Source organism: Oratosquilla oratoria, chromosome 9 (assembly GCF_046742065.1).
Source record: "Oratosquilla oratoria isolate Oo_2021 chromosome 9, ASM4674206v1, whole genome shotgun sequence".
NCBI lineage: Eukaryota > Metazoa > Arthropoda > Malacostraca > Stomatopoda > Squillidae > Oratosquilla > Oratosquilla oratoria.
Window position 1 is genome coordinate 73391656 of NC_134785.1, and position 23995 is coordinate 73415650.

The window sequence follows — 23995 nt, forward strand, 5'->3', positions numbered from 1 at the left end:
GTAGGGGTAATAAGACATTAGGACCATCCTGTAAATAATAGAGTAAACACACAAGGGAACATATACAATTATCTCGACATATTTGACAACTGGAAAATATGTAAAAAAAAAAATCCACCGAGGATATATAAACGAACAGTATATCTCTATATGAATATAATCTAAAAATACAACAAAATAGAGAATTGAATTAAGTACTAGTATACGTTGTCTAGTACAACAGAGGAACAAGCAATGCAGAGGATTTAAGGAAAATAAATCCTGAGGAATGAAATGGAAAACGACCGCCAGATTATGACCAATGATGACGTCACGACCTTGACAACAGACTGGACGCAGGATCAGTCGTGCAAGCGGGTGCGAAGGGAATGCAAGTGGGCAGTCTCTGCATATTTCAAGCGTAGCTTGATAAGATTACGCATATTTCTTACCGTGAGCCTCGAGTGTGCAAGTGAAAATATGAACAGATTAATAGATATATAAATAAAACAGCGAGACGATAAGGCTGGATTACCTTGGATGTTTTTTTTTTTTTTCCATCGGAAGGAAAACACAGAAAAGCGTACGCACACACATCGCAGATGAATTTGTACCCAGAGGCAGAATTTTGCTCTGAGCATTTGTAAAAGTTAGAATTAAATGCTGGTTGATTTGATCTCAGTTGACTTAAATTTCTAGTAACCTAAGATCTTGGAATACGGAATGGTCCCCAAAACAAATTTAAATAAATATATAAAATAAAATAAAAAAAATACTTATTCTCATAGGATCTGTAACGCTGTCGAATCAATTCGTTCGCGGTATGAAATGGTAGTCATCAGGAGTATTTGCGAACACGCAGGGGAAACTAGACTAGGGGGAGAGGACTTTTTTCTTTAGTAACTGATGACCATCAATTCTCAGGCGCAGTTAGCATTAAGCGCGGACAAATAGATTCCACACCGTTACGAAACATTTATTGTTTGAGTAATTTTTTAACACATCATAGGTTTCCTTACACCGTCACATTATATTTTTCAGCCGAGAGAAGGGGCGAGATAGATGTATACATAAATATAGAAACAGGTAGGCAAATAGATATAAATAGGATTACTGCTTTCGTGGCTAGTGCCTTGACATCTAACACAAGAAGTCAAGAGTTCGAGCCCCATTCATGGCTGGGAAGCTTCAATAACACAAACCGTTACGTTCGCTGTTGAACAATAGGATGAGGTGTGTGTGTGTGTACAGGTGTGTGTGTGTGCATGTAAGTGTAGATGCTTGTGTGTGTGTGCAGGTGTATGTGTGGGGTGCGTGCGTGCGAGCATGCGTGTATGTGTGATTCATCATGGTCTTTGGTCTCGTGATCGGCAGGTATTACACTCCCGGATGAGAGCTAATAATATATGGCCCGACCTGTGGGTAATGCTGTGACTACATGCACCCCATGATTTCGTGTGTTTGCGTGTGTGTGCGTTGTATGCGAGGATGTGTGTGTCCGTGTGCGTGTGTAAGTTTGTGTGCACGTGAGTACGTGTGTTTGCGTTGTAAGCGTGCGTGTACGCGTCGTATTCGTGTGTACTTGTTTGCACGAGAGTGAGTACGTGCGTTTGCATGCGAGCGTGTGTGTGTGTGTGTACACGAAGAGTCAGTATGACAAGTTGGTAGGTGAAGACGCGAGCCTAAGGACCGTAATCACGTTGGGAAAAAAAAAAAAAAAAAAAAAAACGGTGCACGAGACAACACGGCGCCACGTCCGCTATTATGAACCTTATGCTCAGAGAAAACAAGAGCGTTATTTGCGATGCGCTCCGGTTCCCACATTTTCAGTTTGATATACACAACAGTACGCGCTTCATTCTTGTTTTTATTTGTTGTTTTTTTTATCTTTTTTTGTTCGGGTACGTGAGGAGAAGTGGAGGAAACGTTATAAAATTAGGAGAGAGGAGATAAAGGAGGATATAGAGGGGAGGAGGAGATGGAGAGGAGGAGGACGAGATAGATGGCAGAAGGAAGAGATGTAGAGGAGGAGACTGAGGGGAAGGGGAGGAGGTAGAGGACCAGGTACTTTTGATTTATGGAGGCTTGTGCACACACACACACTTCCAGTCTATCAGAACCTTTCCTTCCCTAAGACGCACATTGAACAGTCTCACCAGTCAACCCAACATTACTACTCTACACTTTGTCCCCCATTCATGATAATCATTCTGTCCAGGTGACCTCACAGCTTTCCTTTCTTTCAATGTTAATTGTACTTCTTTTGTTAGCAATTCTCCTCACTCATCATGGTCATTCTTTACACCTTTCATCACCACAAAGCCTCTCTTTCCTCCTCTACGTTCAAGAACTTAATGTAATGTCAACATTCCTCTCTCTTCTTTCATCAATAATTGTCTACTTGCTCCCTCTCCTCTCTCTTCTTTCATCAATAATTGTCTACTTGCTCCCTCTCCTCTCTCTTCTTTCATCAATAATTGTCTACTTGCTCCCTCTCCTCTCTCTACATCATTCCAAAACATCTTTTTATTCCTTTCATAATTTACAATCATCCACCCCACCTCACATCTGCCCTTCCCTTGGTCTTCCTCACTTTGTGGTTTGTTTCTACCCTCTATAGCTCTTGTATCCTTCCTTCTTTGCAATCAGTACTTATGTGCATGCCTATTTTTGCCACTACTATATTCACTTCTCCATTCTTCCATTAACTTTCTTTCTCTTACTCGTTTTCATCATCCCACACACAATTTCTACACAATGGTTTCCCCTTAACACATACACACTCATATCACAAACCACACTCCAAGATGAACCACCAAACTCCCTATTCCATCAACTCCCCTTACAAGACATCAGCCTCACTGGAACATCCCTCCCAAGAAAAGCAAGAAGTACACTTGCATTCATCTCACCATCCATAACTAAGACAATGCCAGCAGAGAGCAGGCCTGGCTACAGAAGCAGACTGCCCCAGATGCAACTATCACACAGAGGCCACCAAACACCTCATCTTGCATTACCCCACCCAAGATGTACCCAAATAAGAACACAATATTTCTTTTATGGGGGACCTGTGGGCCAATCTGGTGGCTATTGCCAGTTACCTAGGAGCTGTGGGGCTCCAACAAGAGACTTGGGTTATGGGGCAACAAATATAAAGATAATACTGCATGACTGATCTACTATGGAGTCAACACATCCTTAAAGTACTGATTGTACGTAGCTTATGCAGTCAACTCACTGTCTGGCACGAGATTACCCAAACTCCACTTCTAACCCTCAAAATTTGTGCTTGGCTTTATAAATAGTATAATGATTTGTTTGGACACATTTTATTGCTTACATAACACATACTTTCACACTTCAGTACCTAAAAATATAAAGGTTTTCTTCAAATAATGATAAATGGTCACATCTACTAAAAGGTTTCATTTATTCACTTAATTTTTACAATAAGTGAGGCAGCTTTTTCCAGCTGATTAGACTCTTCCTAAATTACATTATACAAAGTGCACTATTGTCAGCTCATACAAAACAAAAGAGGACCACCAACACCTCAACTCTGTGGGTGCCTGCTCCTCTGGATGTATCGGTTCCATCTGGTTCCATAATTTATGGTAAAAATTTCATTGATCCGCTTCTTCAGTTCCTCAATTTCTCTTCTACGAGTCCTGTAATAAAAAGGTCAGGATCAGTATTGAGATGCACACGTGCAGGCACACTATTCAAGATTTTAAGAAAAAACTTAATGCTGAAAGATACAAAGACACCACAAGCATAGCTCCCTTCCCGTATAATACAACTAGATAAATACACATACACACACAAAGCCTAAAGGATGATGAAATAGTTTTTCATTTTTACAAAAAATGTTAAGGAACCTACCAATCTTCATTGTGACATTCCATAGAGAGAACATCTGAATATTTCTGAAGTTCATGGCCAAGTTCAACACTGTATGTTCCATAACGCTTTTCAATAACCTGTAGACTTTCCTTCAACTCTCTACAACTTTCCATGTAGTCACCTTTTATAAAAAGATTAAGGAACCATTAATATAAATTACATACAAAATAAAATCATCAAACAATGACCCATGCTTCTACACTGAGAGAAATAGAAATTATAAATGGAAGTGAGGGTGTTTATAGGTATTGAAGATGGGCAGCATAGAAATGATTCTTTCTGATTTCAAGTTTCATGGGGCCAGTATTTACAGGTACCCATCATTGGTCCTTCACTCCTTATAGCTAGTAACATAAAAGAGAGAGAGAAAGAGAGAAATTACCTGTGCAACAGTAAGCTTGAGCAAGGAGGTCTCGTGCTTGGTTTAGAAAATGATTTTCTGGACAATAAATACGAGTTCCAATTGCTACAGCTTCCTTTAATAGTCTCAGTCCTTCTTCAATATTCCCTGCTGACACAGCATCACAGCCTATCATGAAAGAAAATGATGTTAAACCGATATATCAGAAAAGAGAGTGAATGTATTTTCATGTGCTTTTCTTCAAATATATAAGGTGTACTGTACTGGGAGATAAGCCAGTTGTTTTGTTTACTGATGACCCTGCATTTGTAGTAGGATCAGAGGAGGGATTACGGAAGTTACTGATGGAGTTTGGGAAGGGGTGCAAAAGAGGGAAGTTGAAGATAAATGTGGGTAAAAGTAAGGTGATGAGATGTACAAGGGAAGAGGATGGCAGCAAATTGGAAGTGAAAATTAAAGGAGAGAGACTGGAGGATTTGGATATCTTTAGATACTTGGGGGATTAAAAAGTGTAATGAGATGTAGACATTTGGGAATGGATTCTAAGAGGAGATTGTATGAAGGAGTGATTGTGCTGACAGCACTGTATGGGGCAAAAACATGGAACATAAGAGAGAAAGAGTTTAAATGTGTTCAAGATGAAATGTATGAGAAGTATGGTAGGAATTACTAGGCTGGATAGAGTGAGAAACAAGGAGGTGAAGAGGAGAGTGGGGGGTGGAAAGGAAGTTGGGAGATAGGCTTCATGAAAGAGTATTGGGATGGTTTGGACACATGGAAAGAATGAGTGGAGAAAGATTAGTAAAAAAAAGTGCAGAAGGCAGAGATGGATGGAGTAAGCATGAGGGGGCAACCAAGGATGAGATGGATGGATGGATGGGGTAAAAGGGGTGTTGGGAAAGAGGGGGATGTTTGTTGAGGAAAGAAGGGAGAAGACAAAAGATAGGGATAAGTGGAGAATGGTTGTATATGGATGATGCCTTGATGCATGGAAGGGAGTGGGTGGAGGATGGGGGGGGTTATGGAGTATGTGTGAATGATATTTTGATGCAACCTAAAGGGATTTCCTCCCATTTTCTCTTTTTCTGCATGGGAGGATGGAGAGGGGGGTCGCCGATTAATCACTTCAGTACAACTCAAATTCTCGTGTGTAGCACTGATCGCCATAAGTATTTTGCATCACACTACTTGCATTATAAAATATAAAGTTACTGCTGTATTACTGGTTCTCTTTTACTTTGAGTAATAATAAACACAGAAAATGTGATCAAACCAGTTCACAGAATCCAAGGGTAACTCATGTACAACTACAAAAAATATATATATAATCAAGACGCTGATGCCAGCATCCTCTTGTATCCACTTGAGTGAAGAAAAACTACAACAGAGTGTGGATGGCAGAAGTGAATGGAGTGATCTTAACCCTTTCCCTACGATGACGCCTACATAGGCGTCATGAGGCATGAGTAGGATTTCTGCAATGGTGTCTTGATTATATTTATTTTGTAGTTGTAGCTGAGTGAACCCCATATTCTGTGAACTGGCCTGATAATTTTTTCTGTGAATATTAATGTCTGTTGAGGGAGGATGGGAGAAGACAGAAGATAGGGGTGAATAGAGAATGGTTGTGTATGGATGATGCTGTGATGCATGGAAGAGAGTGGATGGGGATGGGGGGTGAGGAAGTATGTATGAATAATAATTTGATGTAGCCTGAAGAGATTTCTCCCTGTCTTCTCTTTTTCTGCATGAGGGGATGGAGAGGGGGGATTGCCAATTAAATGAAGCAGCCTTGCTGTGGATGTACTGTGTCTTGCTACACTGCTTCTGACCCAGGGCAGTGGGTGAGATGCAGGGATGACCCATCATTCAGGAGCAGCCAAGATAAGAGGGAGGGAGGGAGAGGTATGAATAGGAATGGAGTATGTGGGGATGGAATGGGTGGGAATGGAGTTTATGCCTTTATTTTTATTTGGGAATGGATGCTAAGAGGAGACTATATGAAGGAGTGATTGTGCCAACAGCACTGTATGGGGCAGAATCATGGAACAAAAGAGAGGAAGAGAGAAGGAGTTTGAATGTGTTTGAGATGAGGTGTCTGAGAAGTATGATAGGTGTTACTAGGCTGGATAGAGTGAGAAATGAGGAGGTGAGGAGGAGAACAGGGGTGGAAAGGGGGTTGGGAGATAGGGTTGATGAAAGAGTATTAGGATGGTTTGGACACATGGAAAGAATGAGTGAAGAAAGACTAGTAAAAGAGGTGTGGAAGGCAGATGTGGGGGGAGTGAACATGAAGGGACGTCCTAGGATGAGGTGAATGGATGGGGAAGAGGGGAATGTCTGTTGAGGAAGGATGGGAGTGGACAGAAGACAGGGGTGAATAGAGAATGGTTGTGTATGGATGATGTTGTGATACATGAGGTGGAATGGGCAGGGGGATGGGGGATGAGGTAGTATGTGTGAGCAAAATTTGACACAGCCCGAAGGGATTTCTCCCCGTCTTCTCTTTAATGCATGGGGGGACGGAGAGGGGGGTCGCCGATTTAATGAAGCGGACTTGCTGTGGATGTGCTGTGTCTTGCGACACTGCTTCTGACCCAGGGCAGTGGACAAGGTGCAGGGATGACCCGTCATCCAGGAGGTGCTAAGATGAGAGGGAGGGTGGAGGGGTGTGGAGTGTATTAAGGGATGGAATGGGTGGGAATGATTTTATGCCTTTTCCTTTTTGACTACCTCCCTTGTAAGGGGGAAAAAGCCTTGGTATATGTATGTATGTACCTCCCTTATAAGGGGGAAAAAGCATTTGGTATATGTATGTATTAATATTCAGAGTAAAAGAGATTGAGTAACAAAGCTGTAACTTTATATTTTATAACATAATTATTGTGATGCATCACTGAATCATCATACATCACACAGGTGATGCTGCCTGCAAGAATTTTACTTGTAGGGGTGGTGCATATATAACATGTATATTATATTATACATTACGTATGTATATAAATGTATGTATAAAATTACGTAGAACCAAGTAGCAAGTTCCCACACAAATGTGCGTCTGATGCAGTGAGGTATCAGAATTTTCCCTGGCCTTGAAAGAAAGCAGACATTTGCTCTATCATTTTTTTGTGTTGTGTGTTAATATATTTTTCTATACATTTACTGTTCTTTAATTTTAGCCACCCACAACATAAATTGCGGGTAGCTGTTTAAAAACATTTGCTATTGCGTGAACATTTTGTTTTGTGTGTTACGTATTGCGTGAACATTTTGTTTTGTGTGTTACGAAGTACTCTAAATGCAACTTTGAACTTTCAAGTGATACATGCTATAGTCTATAGCTGGCTGGCATATTGCGCTTGTATTTGTGCATTTTCGTTCTACTCTCCCTTTCTAGTTTCTAGGTTTAAAGGATTTAGTAACTTTTATAAAAAGTGATGGTTCTCAGAAACAGTGTATTTGAAATGTCCGCCATGTGATTTTATTGAGAGATGAATCCCTCATGGTTCCCAGTATTTGGGCTTCGTTTGAACTTTTGTTTATTGTCATCATCTTCAGCACTGGTGGAACGCTTGCCTAAGGTTGCTGTGTTTAAGGCGATTAATCTGAAGACTGAATGAGGATGGATTACTGTTCATGCCTAGATTGAATGAAGAATTGGCCTGTGTGATTGCTGGTTTCGATACATCGCCTCCAAAAGACTGGTTATGTTGCAGTGTTGTTGAACAATCTTGTGAATATATATATTTTCTTGCTATAAGCATACATGTCTCTTTTTGAGATATTGAGTTTCAAATGTTTTGTATAAATTTCTCAATAGCTAGGTGTGTTGTCTTGGCGGCCATGTTTGTTTCCACCATGACATCATTTCTTGATGGTCATGTTTTTTTTGGTTGTTTATAAGAAAATTGGTGTTATTGTTTACTTGTTTTTATTTAAGATATTTCACATGTGAGGATGTTATTTTACAACTGCCAGCCTAGATGGATTCATCTTTCCTGTGAAGGGGCATGTGTTTTTGTAAGCAGTTGCAATACTGTATGTATATAGAATTTATTTTTATTTTTCACGTTAATGTTGTTACGCAGTGGTACTGAAATTCCAAGATCTTGTTTAGCAATGTCTACTAAACATAAGCTGCCCTCCTTTATTAATAACCAAACATCACCTCAGACAATGGCTCATACTTTCACACTGTTACATCAGGATCCTTCTGTTCTTAAATTTTCTGGTGATGATCCCCAATATAAAGCCATCGATTTTATTTGCCAGTGTGAAGATTGTAGAGTAAATACTAATGTTTCAATGGGGTCTGAGACAATTTCTTTTGTGAGGTCACAGCCTGTACCTCTTTGGCTTCTGAGATGTTATCTGCTTCGTAGGAGTGGCACATGTATAACATGTATTGTATATTATATATTATGTATGTATATAAATATATTTGGCTACCTCCCTTATAAGGGAGAAAAAGCCTTTAGTATATGTATGTATATAAATACTGTATATTATACATTATGTATATATATATAAATGTACATAAAATTATGTAGAACCAAGTTAAGGGGGAAAAAAGCCTTTGGTATTTGTATGTATGTATGTAGAACCAAGTAGCAAGTTCCCATGTAAATGCATGTCTGATGCAGTGAGGCATCAGATTTTCCCTAGTCTTGAACAAGAGCACACATTCGCTCTATCATTTTTTTTATGTTGTCGGTGCTAAGATGGGAGGGAGGGTGAAGGGGAGTGGAGTGTATTTAGGGATGGAATGGGTGCAAATGATTTTATGCCTTTTTCTTTTTGGCTACCTCCCTTGTAAGGGGGAAAAACCCTTGGTATATGTATGTATGTATGTTAATATATTTTTCTATACATTTACTGCTCTTTAATTTTAGCCACCCACAACAGACTTGTATTGAATAGGTTATGAAACAGATCAAGAAGGATGTGGATGTGGATGAAGAGAGTCCAGGAAATGGAAGTGAATGGAGAGTGGTTGTACATGGATGAAGAAATGATGCAGTCCAAGGTGACATTATTATGTGCCCCAGGGGGAATATCATATCATGTTTTGGTGGAAGGTAAGTTGAGAGTGGAGGATAGATGGAGAAAGAGGAAAAGGACAAAAGGTAGGGAGGTGCTTAGAGTGAACTCTTTACATGAAAAGGAAAAGGAGGAGTACAAGAAGAAGTTGAGAGAGGAGTGGGAGGGAGTGAAGGATAGAGTAGAACTAGGAGTGGAGGAGGAATGGGGATGGTTCAAGGAGGGAGTCACAAAGTGTGCAAAGATGGTGTGTGGAACAAGAAGGACAGGAGGAAATAGAAGGAAGGGTAGTGAATGGTGGGATGAGGAAACAAAGAAGGTTGTAGAAGAGAAGAAGCAAGCTTTCACAGATTGGTTACAAAATAGAATGAGGGAGTCATATGAGAGGTACAAAGAAAAGAAAAAAAGAAGTAAAGCACAAGATAAAGGACGCAAAGAGGAGAGCAGATGTGAAATGGGGTAAGAATATGACAGAAAATTTTGAAAGTAATAAAAAGATGTTTTGAAAAGAAATTAAGATAGGAAGAAGAGGCGCATCAAGTAGAGAAGAAAAGGTAAAAGGTGTAGATAGAGATATGATAATGGAAGAGAAGGCAGTAAGGGGAATATGGGCAGAGTATTTTAGGGAGATGCTAAATGTGAAGGAGGATAGGGAGGGAAAGATTGTTGCAGTGGGAAGCGCTAAGAAAATGACCGTGATGAGTGAAGAAAATGGAGGAGAAATAAGGAAGGATGAAGTGAAGGCAGTAGTTAAGATGATGAGAGCAGGTAAGGCACCTGGTCTGGATGGATGCCATGCAGAATGTCTAAAAAAAGGAGGTACAGTGATGGTGGACTGGCTGGTGAGGTTATCTAATGTTTGCTGGAGAGAGGGTAGAGTGCTGGAGGACTGCCAGTATAGTTCCACTTTACAAGGGAAAAGGGGACAAGTGTGAGTGTAATAGTTTCAGAGGGATTAGCTTGTTAAGTGTAGTTGGGAAGGCTTATGGGCGGATCTTGATTGAGAGGATTAGGAGAGGAACAGAGGGAGTGATTGGTGAGCAACAGTGTGGATTTAGGATAGGTAGAGGTTGTGTAGATCAAATTTTTGTGGTAAGACAGACATGTGAGAAAGCAATAGGAAAAGGTAAGGATGTTTTTTGGGCTTTTATGGATCTGGAAAAGGCTTATGACAGGGTAGACAGAAAGGCACTGGGGAAGGTTTTGCAGATATACGGGATAGGAGGAAAGCTCCTAGGAGCTGTCAAGAGTTTTTATGAGAGTAGTAGAGCATGTATCAGGATTAGAAATGGAGAAAGTGAGTGATTCAAGGTAAAGGTGGGACTACGTCAGGGATATGTTATGTCACCCTGGCTGTTCAACTTATACATGGATGGGGTGGTGCGAAAGGTAAATGTAAGGGTAGTGGGTCAGGGATTGGAGATATTTAAAGAAACTGGAGAAAACTGGGAGATGAACCAGCTGTTGTTTGCAGACGACAATGCGCTTGTAGCAGGATCAGAGGAGGGATTGAGGAAGTTGGTGACAGTTTGGGAGAGTGTGTGAAAGAAGAAAGTTGAAGATAAATGTAGGTAAAAGTAAGATGATGGGATGTACAAGGGGTGAAAATGGCAGCAGACTGGAAGTGAGCATTAAGGGAGAGCAACTGGAGGAAATTGATAGTTTTAGATACTTGGGTGCGAATGTGACAGGAAAGGCTGGAGTGGAGGTGGAGGTAGAATGTAGATTGAGAGAAGCGAGTAAATGCCTTGTTGGATTGAAAAGTGTAATGAGGAAGAGACATATGGGAATGGATGCCAAGAGGAGACTATATGAAGGAGTGATTGTGCCAACAGCACTGTATGGGGCAGAAACATGGAACATAAGAGAGGAAGAGAGAAGGAGTTTGAATGTGTTTTGAGATGAGGTGTCTGAGAAGTATGATAGGGGTTACTAGGCTGGATAGAGTGAGAAATGAGGAGGTGAGGAGGAGAACAGGGGTGGTAAGGGAGTTGGGAGATAGGGAGGATGAAAGTATTGGGATGGTTTGGACACATGGAAAGAATGAATAAAGAAAGACTAGTAAAAGAGGTATGGAAGGCAGATGTGGAGGAAGTGAACATGAGGGGGCAACCTAAGATGAGATGGATTGATGGAGTGAAAGGGGCTCTGGGGAAGAGGGGAATGTCTGTTGAGGAAGGATGGGAGAGGACAGAAGACAGGGGTGAATGGAGAACGGTTGTATATGGATGATGTTGTGATGCATGAGATGGGATGGGTGGGGGGATGGGGAGTGAGGTGTTATGTGTGAGAAAAATTTTGACACAGCCCGAAGGGATTTCTCCCCATCTTCTCCTTTTCTGCATGAGGGGATGGAGAGGGGGAGTCGCTGATTTAATGAAGCAGCCTTGCTGTGGATGTGCCGTGTCTTGCGACACTGCCTCTGACCCAGGGCAGTGGACAAGATGCAGGGATGACCCATCTTCCAGGAGGTGCCAAGATAAAAGGGAGAGTGGAGGGTGGAGGGGAGTGGGGTGTATTCAGGATGGAATGGGTGGGAATGGTTATTATGCCTTTTTCTTTTTGGCTACCTCCCTTGTAAGGGGGAAAAAGCTTATGGTAGCTACAAAGCCCTCTGTGACACCGTCCTAGCCTTCCGATAGGGGGGAGTATGTGACGTTAAACCATATCATCATCATCATCATCATATGTATGCATGCATAACATTTTCAAGAGGATGAGGGATGGGGGATAGACCACCATATAATGAAACAGTGGGGGCAAACTGGGTTTGACTCCCATGGAAGGGCTTGTCTCATTGTATTGTCTTCAACCTGAGAGGTGTGGTAGGGAGACAGGAATGAACCTTCATCCACAATGTGCTATGATGGGAGAGGCTTAAATGTATATATAGATGATGTATGATTTGACTTGGCCACCCCTTATAAGAGGGAAAGGGACTTTGGTATGTATAATGTATACAAAAAAATAAATAAATAAATAAAAGAATAAATAAAAATAAAATAAAATAAATAAAATATCTAATGCTCTTACCTTTCTCATACAGGCTGTTGACTTTGCTGCACTTGGCTACAAGGTTTCCTGAGGGTCTGTATAACTTATGACACTTCAGACACATCATCTTGCCACTGCTTTCTAAACACTCCTCTTCTCCATCCCGCCACACTGCTACACCACGGCAAAATTCACATTTTAGGCCTGCCCATGCTGCCTGTGGATGGAAGAGAAAATGATAAACAGATTAACAACTTCATTAAGGACAATTCCTATATGTTGTGTTGACTGCAGGCTACCTCTCTTGTAAGGGGGAAAAAGCCTTTGGTATGTGTATGTATGTACTGACTGCAGATATTTTATACAGCTCTACGAGGAGTTACGATGAGAGGAAAACAATGGGTGATGGATGGGAGTGGAATGGGTGGGAATGAGTCCTTGGGTGGCTACTTCCCTCACTTGGGGGAAGAGGGTCTTAGTATATAAATAGACAAAACTTTTGTGACACCCCTACAAACCAGTTACACAGTTTCTTCTTCTTCGAGACAATCTCCACTCAAGGAGGAATGCTTTGTCACCTCGTAAGTTTTACTGGTCCTTTGTACAACCCTCCTGAAATCTTTCCTTTACTACCACTATGATTCTACTTCTACATTTTTCTTTAGGGCCCTGAGGATGTGTATTGTATTTCACTGCCAGTGATTGGCACTTCTGTTCTTGGGGGAAATGTACCACCAAAGTGGTTGAGTCACAGATGTGGGGAAGGCAAGATTTAAAAAGATTAGCAGAAAAGGAGGGTTAATAAAACTTTATATATATATATATATATATATATATATATATATATATATATATATATATATATATATATATATATATATATATATATATATATATATATATATCAGCATTCTTCTCTCGAGCAGACCGACATCAACATCCTACATAAGAGGAACAGAATACTGCTACCATGTACCCTGGGTATGTTGAAATAGACAACTAAATGTTACAGACTCCACCTCTTCATTTTCTGATTTCCTTGTGGCATGGTGTGATGGTGGCAGTGGTGGCGGTAATAATGTTGCTACCATATTCCAATGTATGTCATTGAAGAAGACTAATTGGAATGAAATGAGGGAAAGAGGGAAAATCTCTTCTGTATTCTTCTCCAGTGAAGAGTCAAGGCATAAGAGCAAAGAACCCAAGTAATCAGGTCACAGTATGTGCATGGATGTGGGTATGGATAACTGGTAGTATGTGAGAAGAAAGTTGGATGTGTCAGCACCAAATGAAACATAACTGAAAGGAAAAGTGAGTTGTAGTTTTGGATGGGTGAAGGGTGTGTGTACATGTAGGTCATATGTATGGGTATTGGTTTCTACAATATGTCTCTACTGGGTGTGGGAGAGCAGGTCCCAGAGGGCTGACCTCAATATGCAGAAAATAAATAAATAAATGAATAAGTAAATAATTGAATAAATAAAACAAAATAAGGGGAGAAATAGAAGACAGTGAGGTTTTGGGTCACATCTTAAGACCAGGTATCAGCCCCTTAGGGCTGCACCTCCTTGTAGAGGTATGTCTGGGGTGTTGCCTTGCAAGAGGATGACAACCAGTTTTGGAAAAGGGTGGATTCTTGCATCAGTTCTCCAGCAGGGACAGTATAGTAGCACCAAGAAAAAGATACATCACTATCTATTCATTATTATCCTTCTAGTTTTAATCAAACATTAATGTATAAGAACTATGAAGAGAGTAGGAACCCACCTCTGAGAGAAGGAACTCAGGATCTGTACAGGGTCCACACTGGCATTCAAAGAAATACTGTGATCGAAGAGAAAGGCTTCGGTCTTCTCTACTTTGGCGGCAATAGTGGGGGCCTGTGGATATGCATAAATTATCATACATGAATTCACAACTATAAAAATTATGTTTAATCCCTTCCAGAGAGTGGTATACTATATCTTTGTCTCTAACACCAAACAGCTCAATTCAAGATTCCTACAGTTCTAGACTTTCCATCACCCAAATAAAACTAAGTATTTTGCCTGAAAATAGTTAGAAATGTGCAAATGTGTAACAGGTAAAAAAAGAGTAAGAGTTTATTAATCCAACTAACATACACGATCAAATATTTACATATTTTGTTTCTAGATGATAATAAGATCAATCGTTACAAAGCCTGACTCCCTAAACTCCAATATAAACCAATAATCCAGCTATGTACATCCACATGAGAACCTGTACTACCTTCTGGCATCCAACAATTGCTAAACTAGCCATCACTAAAGGATCCTTCCTAAGCTACTCTGTTTCAAAGTTTTATCATTCCATCCTGTTTCCAGCTTTCCTTGGCATACAATGATGCCACATTGGCATTGTGAGGCACAAGTGGATATATGAGGATGCTGGCATTGGCATCCTGATTATATTTATTTTGTAATTGTAGGTGAGTGACACCCATATTCTGTGAAAAGGCTTGATTGCATTTTTTGTGGTTATCAACAATCTGGGTGAAATAGAATGAGTATTACAGCTGTAACTTTATATCTTAAAATGCACATATTGTGATGCATCATCAAATCGCCATACATCAGGCAAGCTAATACAAGCACAAAAAAAAAACTTGGTATACAGGTAGATAGATAAAAAAGAAAGCCAAATCTAACAGAACAAGACAAAAACAAAGATTTAAGAACAGCAATATGATATACTAAAACCACCCCAATAGAATATTTACATACAGAAACCATAACCTTTCCCTCACAACAACACATGAAAATGGTAGGCATACAGACATAAGAGTCCTCAAACCCCCCATCCTTCTCGCCACATTACACAAGCACAAAAAACATCATTACTCAAATAACTTCAACATATACCTTGCATCACATCTTTAAAACACTCATCATTACTCAAATAACTTCAACATATACCTTGCATCACATCTTTAAAACACTCAGTTCATAAAACAAACTCCAAGACAAACCCAAAACTTTTCATTCATAAAACAAACTTCAAGACAAACCCCAATACTTCTCTACCTCACTTTGTCATGGGAGAAATCCCTCCCATGACAAACAAGAACCACATTAGTGCAACTGAATTCATCCTAAAAGCCAGCAGTGAAACAGTACCAACATAAAACAGGCCTGATCAGACCCAAATTACTTCAGATACAATCACCACACAGAAGACACAAAACACCTCAGCCTACATTGTCCCTCTTGCCCTACCCAGATAACAATACACTATTTCTTCATGGAGCAATTTGTGGGCTAATCTGGTGGCTGTTGATGGTTACCCTGGAACTGTGGGTTTCCTGCAAGAGATCTCAGGGGGCAACAATTTGTTTGACTAACATAAATATCATAATGATAGTCAGAGACAGATAGAAAAGAGATAAATACAGAGAGAGAGGAAAGGCAGACAGAGAAAGAAAGAAAGAATGAGGAAGGGTGAAAGAGAGAGACTATATAATTACTACTACATGGTTTCAATCTCTACCAATACTGACTAAATTCTACACTCAAATGCCAAACTGAAAATGATCTCTAAATCTTACCGTAACAGTTGAAGACTTGCTCACCAACTGCCAAATCTTTTATACATCGAATAAGCAGTAATCCTCCTTGGAAGCTGAAAAGTTCAAGAGAGCTTAGAACATCCAACTTGACAATAAATGGGGTCAAGGTTGCTTCCTATCTAGAGTAAGGTTTAGTTGCTTCTATACATCGAACTAATAACAGAGTACCAACAGTCTCCTGCAAGAGTGACCTGGGGCAACAGATTGATTGATATGTAAAACTGTTTACCTTACAGAGCTTTAAATATGTTGAACTCCAGGTGTACTCCATGTCCTTTGGGACATCATTCCAGGCATTTTCCTTGAAAATTGCATCTTCCCAGCTTAATATATTAGGATCCTGACTGCCTAGGAACTTAAAGTTGTTAGATATCGGCATTATGAAGTAAAGCTGAAGAAGTTTCAAATTATAATCAGCCAGCATTTGAAAGTATACATGGGCAAGGGATGTCTTGATGGCTGGAGCAAGCATTTTTTAAAATGCCAATAAAAAAATTGAATCAACTCATAAACATAGATACATATACCAATGGCTTTTTCCCCCTTACAAGGGAGGTAGCCAAAGTCAAAGGCACAAATCCACTCCCATCCATTTCATCCCCACATACTCCACTCCCATTCACCTGCACCTCACCCACACTGCCCTGGGTCAGAAGCAATGTAGCAAGACCACTTCATTCAATGGGACCTTTCGCAGTCAGGCTCGTATATTCCTACTAGCGCTAGAATTTTCAATTGTCTCGGATTTCATGAGGCAAAGGGGTGACTTAGCTAATTTGGAAACCGATATTTTAAAAAAATATGACATAAATTGCTGCAGAAGTGTATTCAAAATTAAAAACATGACTCTTAATGTTATAATTTTTACTTACTGGTGTGTGATAAGGCTTTGTTAATTTAATTATAAGATAAAACTAAAAATAGGTAATTATTTTTACTGAAGTAGGTATGAGCAGCAAAAATAAGAGGATGTTGATTTCGGTTCATGCATTTTATCTGAGAGTGTTGAAAAACAATGGATATCACTGTCAGGTCCTGTATATGAAGATAATCAGTGAGATAAAATATAACAACAGTGGTGGCGGCCGTACGAGGTGAGCGAGGTGAACTATTTTCAAACAAATATGACTAATTTTATGTGTGCTGTGGCAGACTGCACATCATATTCAAGAAAAAGTAAGAGAAAGACAAACCGTAATCGTACCGGAAAAATTAAGTCTTCGATGCAAAATTATATTTTCTATACATTACATGGATTTGCCTATTGCTTGGTGCATTCAAATGAAAGTATATATCAGTATATGTCCATTGAAGTCGGTAGAAAATGACAAATTGCTTGGCTTGATACAATTATGGGCTGTTTTATGAATATCATCTATAATTATAAATATAGGCTCAAACAATGCTATATGTCGTTTCCAATCATGAAATTAATTGACTTAAATTTCAGACACAATAATGTACAATGATACACCTCTGTAAGCTTATAAAACTTAGCCAAAATAGTATTTATTTTCCGGCAAGAATTACAAAATCTGGCAGTGTCTGGCATCAAATCGCTCACTGCGAAAGGTCCCATTGGCAACCACCCCCCTCTCTGTCCCCTCATACAGAAAAAGAGAAGATGGGGAGAAATCCCTTCAGGGTGCATCAAAATATCATTCACACACTCCCTAACACCCCATCCCCCACCCACTCCCTTCCATGCCTCATAGCATCATCCATACACAACCATTCTCCACTCACCCCTATCTTCTGTCTTCTCCCTCATACAAATATACTCATAAGCAATAAGACTTAAAGTTCAAATAAATTATGTTTTGAAACCCCTCTGTGAGTATACAAATAATGTGGGTTTACAACATGGGAAGACGGTCCAAGATTCTGACACACCAGATCAGATAAAATACTTTTTGACCTAACTGTGGAAATAAATATGAGGTTGAACTTGGAATGGTGGCAAGTGCAGAATTTAGGCAACAGAAAAAGACACCACTGTATTACTCTCAAGAACTGTACATACACACCCATATCATAAACCAAGGCCTCCACAAAAGACATCCAAACATCATATTTCACTAAATTCATCCAGATATCAACCCAAAAGAGAAGACAAGTAGGAATAACTCTTGTATACCTATATTTGAGTCATTATCTTAGATCACAACAGAATCAGCCTGGCAACAAACTCCATTATCCCACCTACCTACTCAAAATATGAAAGACAAAGAGCACCTCATTCTACATTCACCCTCGTGAGGAGGTGGCCAAGTTAAGTATACACGCATTCCACACCCACCCAAAGCTAATTCAATGCCCCTCACAACTTGGTATCTCATGGATGAAGAATCATCCCTATCCCTTACCACACTATTTGGATCAAAGGTAATGACACAATGGCACAGCACCTCCATAGCAAGGCCTGACAGCCACAGCTGCTTCTCCTCCAATGTTTTATCACATGACAACCCTTTCCCCCTCACCCACTCGGAAACTTTACGGAGTAGACAAGAACACCTTTGGGCCATGTCATTTCTTCATCCATTTACAACCATTCTCAATTCACCCCTGTCTCTTGCACTATTTCTTCCTTGTTTGACAGACATTCCTGTGGCATCCAACATCCTCTTCACACCATTCATCTACTTCATTCTTGGTCTTCCTCTAAAGTTCAGTCTATTCATTTCTGCTTTCTACACTTTTTGCTAGTCTTTCTGCACTCATATTTCTGTATGTCCAAACCATCTCAACACCTTTTAATCTACCCTGTACAACGGCTCTCTCTCCCTATATGTTCTCTGCTTCACATTCCTCACTCTATCCATTTTCACAACACCTACTATACTTTTAAAACATTTAATTTAAATATGTTTATGCTATTCCTTCCTACTGCTCTCTAATTCTATCTTTACTCCACACAGTGCCATGGATATAATTTCTTCACTCAAAGTTCTCTTTGTGTTCATCCCCAGATACCTGTTCTTCATACAATTTTTCAATCCCTCAAGACATTACTTGCCTCCTTTACTTTATAATTCACTTTAACCACCATTTCTCCAGCAAGTGCCACATACAACTCTGAATATTTAAAATTCTCCCATTTCCTACAGCCTCTCACCCTTCAAATTCACATCCAACCCACCATCATCATCATTTTATACACACACATTCACTTTCAGCTTTCTCTTCTCACACAACATTTCAAATTATACCAACTACTTTAGTCTACCCTTGGATTCAGTCACATACTGTTATTCACACCTACCCAACTACCAACTCTGGAACAAAGAAGAGAAAGAGATCTACTGACTATTTATAGAATCATGAAAGGAATGGAAGTCCTAGATAGAGATAATTTATTAAAATGGGACAACGGAAAAACAAGAGAACATGAAAAGAAACTCAAAAAGGATAATTATACAAGATATCTGAAAAAGAATAGCTTCCAACACAGAGTGGTGGATACCTGGAATAAATTAGATAAGAAACAGTGTGTGCAAACACTTTTCAAGATTTTAAGAGATGTACAAGGGGAGAGAGTGACAGTAGGCTGGAAGTGAGCATTAAGGGTGAGAAACTGGAGGAAGTGGATAGTTTCAGATACTTGGGTGCGAATGTGACAGGAAAGGGAGGAGTGGGGGTGGAGGTAGAATGTGGATTGAGAGAAGCGAGTAAATGCCTTGGTGGATTAAAAAGTGTAAGGGGAAACAGACATCTGGGAATGGATGCTAAGAGGAGGTTATATGAAGGAGTGATTGTGCCAACAGCAATGTATGGGGCAGAAACATGGAACATGAGAGAGGAAGAGAGAAGGAGTTTGAATGTGTTTGAGATGAAATGTCTGAGAAGCATGATAGGGGTTACTAGGCAAGATAGAGTGAGAAATGAGGAGGTGAGGAGGAGAACAGGGGTGGAAAGGGAGCTGGGAGATAGGGTTGATGAAAGAGTATTAGGATGGTTTGGACACATGGAAAGAATGAGTGAAAAAAGATTAGTAAAAGAAGTATGGAAGGCGGAGGTGGAAGGAGTATATGAGGGGGTGTCCTAGGATGAAATGGATGGATGGGATGAAAGGGGCTTTACAAAAGAGAGGAATGTCTGTAGAGGAAGGACAGGAGAGGACAGAAGATAGGGGTGAATGGAGATAGGCTGTGTATAGATGAGGCTGTGATGCATGAGGGGGAGTGGGTGGGGGATGGGGGGTGAGGAAGTATGTATGAGAAAAACTTTGACGCAGCCCGAAGGGATTTCTCCCCATCTTCTCTTTTCCTGCATGAGGGGATGGAGAGGGGGGTCGCCGAATTTATGAAGCAGCCTTGCTGTGGATGTGCTGTGTCTTGCGACACTGCTTCTGACCCAGGGCGGTGGACAGGATGCAGGGATGACCCGTCATCCAAGAGGTGCCGAGATAGGAGGGAGGGAGGAGGGTGGAGAGGAGTGGAATATATGGGAAATGAAATGGGTGGGAGTGATTTCTGTGCCTTTTTCTTTTTGGCTACCCCCCCGTGTAAGGGGGAAAAAGTCTTTGGTATATCTATACATGTAAGAAAAAATTTCAATGCTGAAAGATACAAAGACGGATCACCATGAGCATAGCTCTCTTCCCATATAATACAACTAGGTAAGTACAAATAACAACTGGTCTCCCTACTATTTCTACTCTTATTCACTTGCTCCAAATCCCTGTGAAGCAATCTCTCATTTATGTTCCTTATCACCCTATCTGTCTATATGTTGGACATCCATGGCAACATTACACAACCTTAGCACAGCCCCTTCACCACAAACCATTCACTATCTCCATTCCCAACCATCAGAGAAGCTCTAATACCCACATAAAACTTTTGACAACCCTTGACACTTCCCCCTATCCTATACATCTCCAAGGAAGAGCCCATCAAAATAGTAGGTAAAGTTTCTTTCCTCCTTGGGCACCTCACAGCAAAAAGGAGGAAGGAAAGGTTGCTCATACTTCCAGCTCCTCATCAGGAGGAACATTTCATACCTGAAGATGAGCAAAGGATTGATTGAATAATCAATAGTAGAACTACATTTATGTTAGATGTAAATCATGAAATATAAAACCTAACTCTAATATGAATTGGGAAGTTACATGTACAGTAGTAACATCAAAGCAGGTTCTATAAAAATTTGTTGTAAAAAAGATATATATATATATATATATATATATATATATATATATATATATATATATATATATATATATATATATATATATATATATATATATATATATATATATATATATAATTCTGTAAACATTTTGTGCACAAGTATTCCCACATTTTTTTTAAAACTATAATTACCTGTTGATAATTGTTGGCGCACATGAATGATTCATGAGACTTGCAGTTGGATATATGGCCGTGGCTATTCTCGTTTGTGTTATCTGGTCAGTTTTATTCTCTCCATCTAAATTAGAAAGAAAACATTATTCAGCACTATTTCACACACCAGTGCAGCCTATGATTTCATCATTACTCACACTTTGGAAAATAAAAAATTAAGTAAAAATCTGGTCTTAATCCCTCTGACATGATGCTCTTTACAAACTTGATTCCAGCTAATGTGAATCTGTTTTACTACAATAAATGAGTGTCACCACATCTCAGGAGTTAAGATTAACTCAATAATCACCTTTAGTATGGCAACAGCATTTACAAATTTTATTCTACTTTATGGAAAACTATTTCATTTATATAAAAAGGAATCACAATGGTGAAATGATTATGGATGGAGTCCCATTAGTATACATTTTCATTTCTCTTTATTTGAATGACCATACAAAATAGGGAACCAGGTTTGTGACAGTAAGGGGGAGAAAGCCCTTGGTATTTGAATGTACGTATGTAAATGGCAAATGAAAAATTCTATTTCCGTAAACAACTAACAAGCTTACCATTGTTTGATGTGAGAAGTTGTGTAATAGCATGTGCATTGGACACCAGCTGAGCTATGTGATGCATGACTGCTGATGCAACCACCAATAACTCGGGTTTCTTGCAATCTTTACCCATTGTGTTCTCAAAGAATTCCGTTCGGTCAAGTAGGACTAAGGAGAGGAGAATGGCAGCCTGTAACAAAGAAGTTCAGTAGAAATACACATGTGCATATAGACATTCATGGACTGAAAAATCCCTTTCCCCCTTAAAAGGAGATGGCTAATTCAAAGCATACACCCACCCTTCATCCATCCTAAGACCCATTTGATATCCCTCCCATAATGGCTCTTTATGGATCAAGAGTCTCTTCCACTTACTGCATGGGTAATGTAGCACAAAAAAGTTATCTACTGTGAGGGGCATCCCCAAAACGGAGAGAAATACAGGTAAGCTAAACACAATTATTTCAACAAATAAAGATACAAATGCAACATGGCCCACAACTGAAATAAAATGCTACCTAATTCTATTGAGGAAGGACGGGGGAGGACAAAAGATAGGGGTGAATGGAGAATGGTTGTATATGGATGATGTTGTGATGCATGAGGTGGAATGGGTGGGGGATGGGGGGTGAGGGAGTATGTGTGAGAAATAAATTGATGCCACCCAAAGGGATTTCTCCATGTCTTCTTCTGTGCATGAGGGGACGGAGAGGGGGGGTCACCTAATTAATGATATGGCCTTGCTGTGAATGTGCTGTGTCTTGCAACACTGCTTCTGACCCAGGGCAGTGGACAAGATGCAGGGATGACCTATTATCCAGGAGGTGCCAAGATAAGAGGGAGGGAAGAGGGTAGAGGGAAGTGGAGTATGTAGGGGATGGAATGGGTGGGAGTAGTTTCTATGCCTTTATCTTTTGGCTACCTCCCTTGTAAGGGGGGAAAAAGCCTTTGGTTTATGTATGTACCTAATTCTATTAACCTTGTTTTGGTCCTGACAAGATACACCTATAGATTCCTTCCCCAAAGTGGAATACTTCATTGATTTTCTTCCTGCTAAAGGAAGACAATACCATCCAGCTGCAAAATGAACCACAAATGGAGTCTTTAACCCCTAGAAAATTATGACACCTATGCAGGTATCATGGGGTGCAAGTGAGTATATGAAGATGCCAGCATCAGTGTATTGATTATATTTATTTTGTAGTTGTAGTTGGGTGACCCCCATATTTTGTGAACAGGCTTGATCGTGTTTTCTGCAGTTATAAACATTCTGAGTGAAAGAGAATGAGTATAGCAACTGTAACTTTTTATCTTATAACACGCATATTGTGATGCATCATTGTACATCAGGCAGCTCATGTGCACACAAATATTTGAATCGTACTGAGGAAGTTAATGAAGACCCTTTTTAATTCAAAGTCCACCTCATGCAACATAAAATTGTCTGCCACTCCCCAGACAAAATCCCTTAAGGAATAGGGTAGAGGGGAGTGGAGTATGTAGGGGATGGAATGGGTGGGAGTGGTTTCTATGCCTTTGTTTTTTGGCTACCTCCCATGTAAGGGGAAAAAGCCTTAGGTATATGTATGTATGTATCAACTCTAACAAAAATGAGTGACTTCATTAATACTCTATATACTAAGGGCCTCTTCTCCTTTATAAAGGAGATAAACAAGTCGAAGTCACATACCCATTCCCCACCCACCACCCTTTGTTTCCCTCACATCTTAGCTTCTCATGGATGAAGGATTATCCTTGTTTCCTTCCCACTGCCCAGGTCAGAAGCAAAGATTACATTAATACAAATACGATAAATCCTACACAAAATCATCAAATAAAGAGCCCCGCTATACCTACAAAGGAATATTGCAACTGGTCTTCAGGTAATGCTTTGTCTAGATGGGTCATCAGGTGGTAGACAGAGGTGTAGCCATCTCTTCTGGTTGGTCCGTTGTACACTCCTGCTCTGTTGGTCCCTGGCACCTTCACTTTGAAATTACTGTTTCTGTGATGATACAACCACAATTAGTGATCACATACTGAGATAATATACAAGCACAATACTGAAAATATACAAAATGCAACGGATTCCCATTTTGCGAAGTTTTACAATTTAAGGAATAAACCAAAGATCTTTCTCAGGAAAGCAGGACTTCAAAAAGTTGGAGAGGAATGTAATAAAAAAATAAATAAATACATATATAAAATAAAATGCTGTGAAATT

At 39.9% G+C, this 23995-nt stretch overlaps 1 protein-coding gene across 1 annotated transcript in view; it reads right to left on the bottom strand.

Annotated features, from left to right (window-relative positions):
• Positions 1 to 3295: 3295 nt before the first annotated feature.
• LOC143028611 (protein-lysine N-methyltransferase SMYD4-like) overlaps positions 3296 to 23995 on the bottom strand; it is a 32403-nt gene continuing 11703 nt past the window's right edge. The window contains exons 8-16 of the mRNA XM_076190972.1: positions 23629 to 23776; positions 21787 to 21961; positions 21194 to 21299; positions 15846 to 15919; positions 14048 to 14160; positions 12320 to 12497; positions 4268 to 4414; positions 3865 to 4006; positions 3296 to 3650 (exon numbers count right to left, since the gene is read on the bottom strand). Of these exons, the coding sequence (XP_076047087.1) occupies positions 3536 to 3650; positions 3865 to 4006; positions 4268 to 4414; positions 12320 to 12497; positions 14048 to 14160; positions 15846 to 15919; positions 21194 to 21299; positions 21787 to 21961; positions 23629 to 23776 (1198 nt within the window). The 3' untranslated portion in view covers positions 3296 to 3535. The remainder of the gene's footprint in view (positions 3651 to 3864; positions 4007 to 4267; positions 4415 to 12319; positions 12498 to 14047; positions 14161 to 15845; positions 15920 to 21193; positions 21300 to 21786; positions 21962 to 23628; positions 23777 to 23995) is intronic.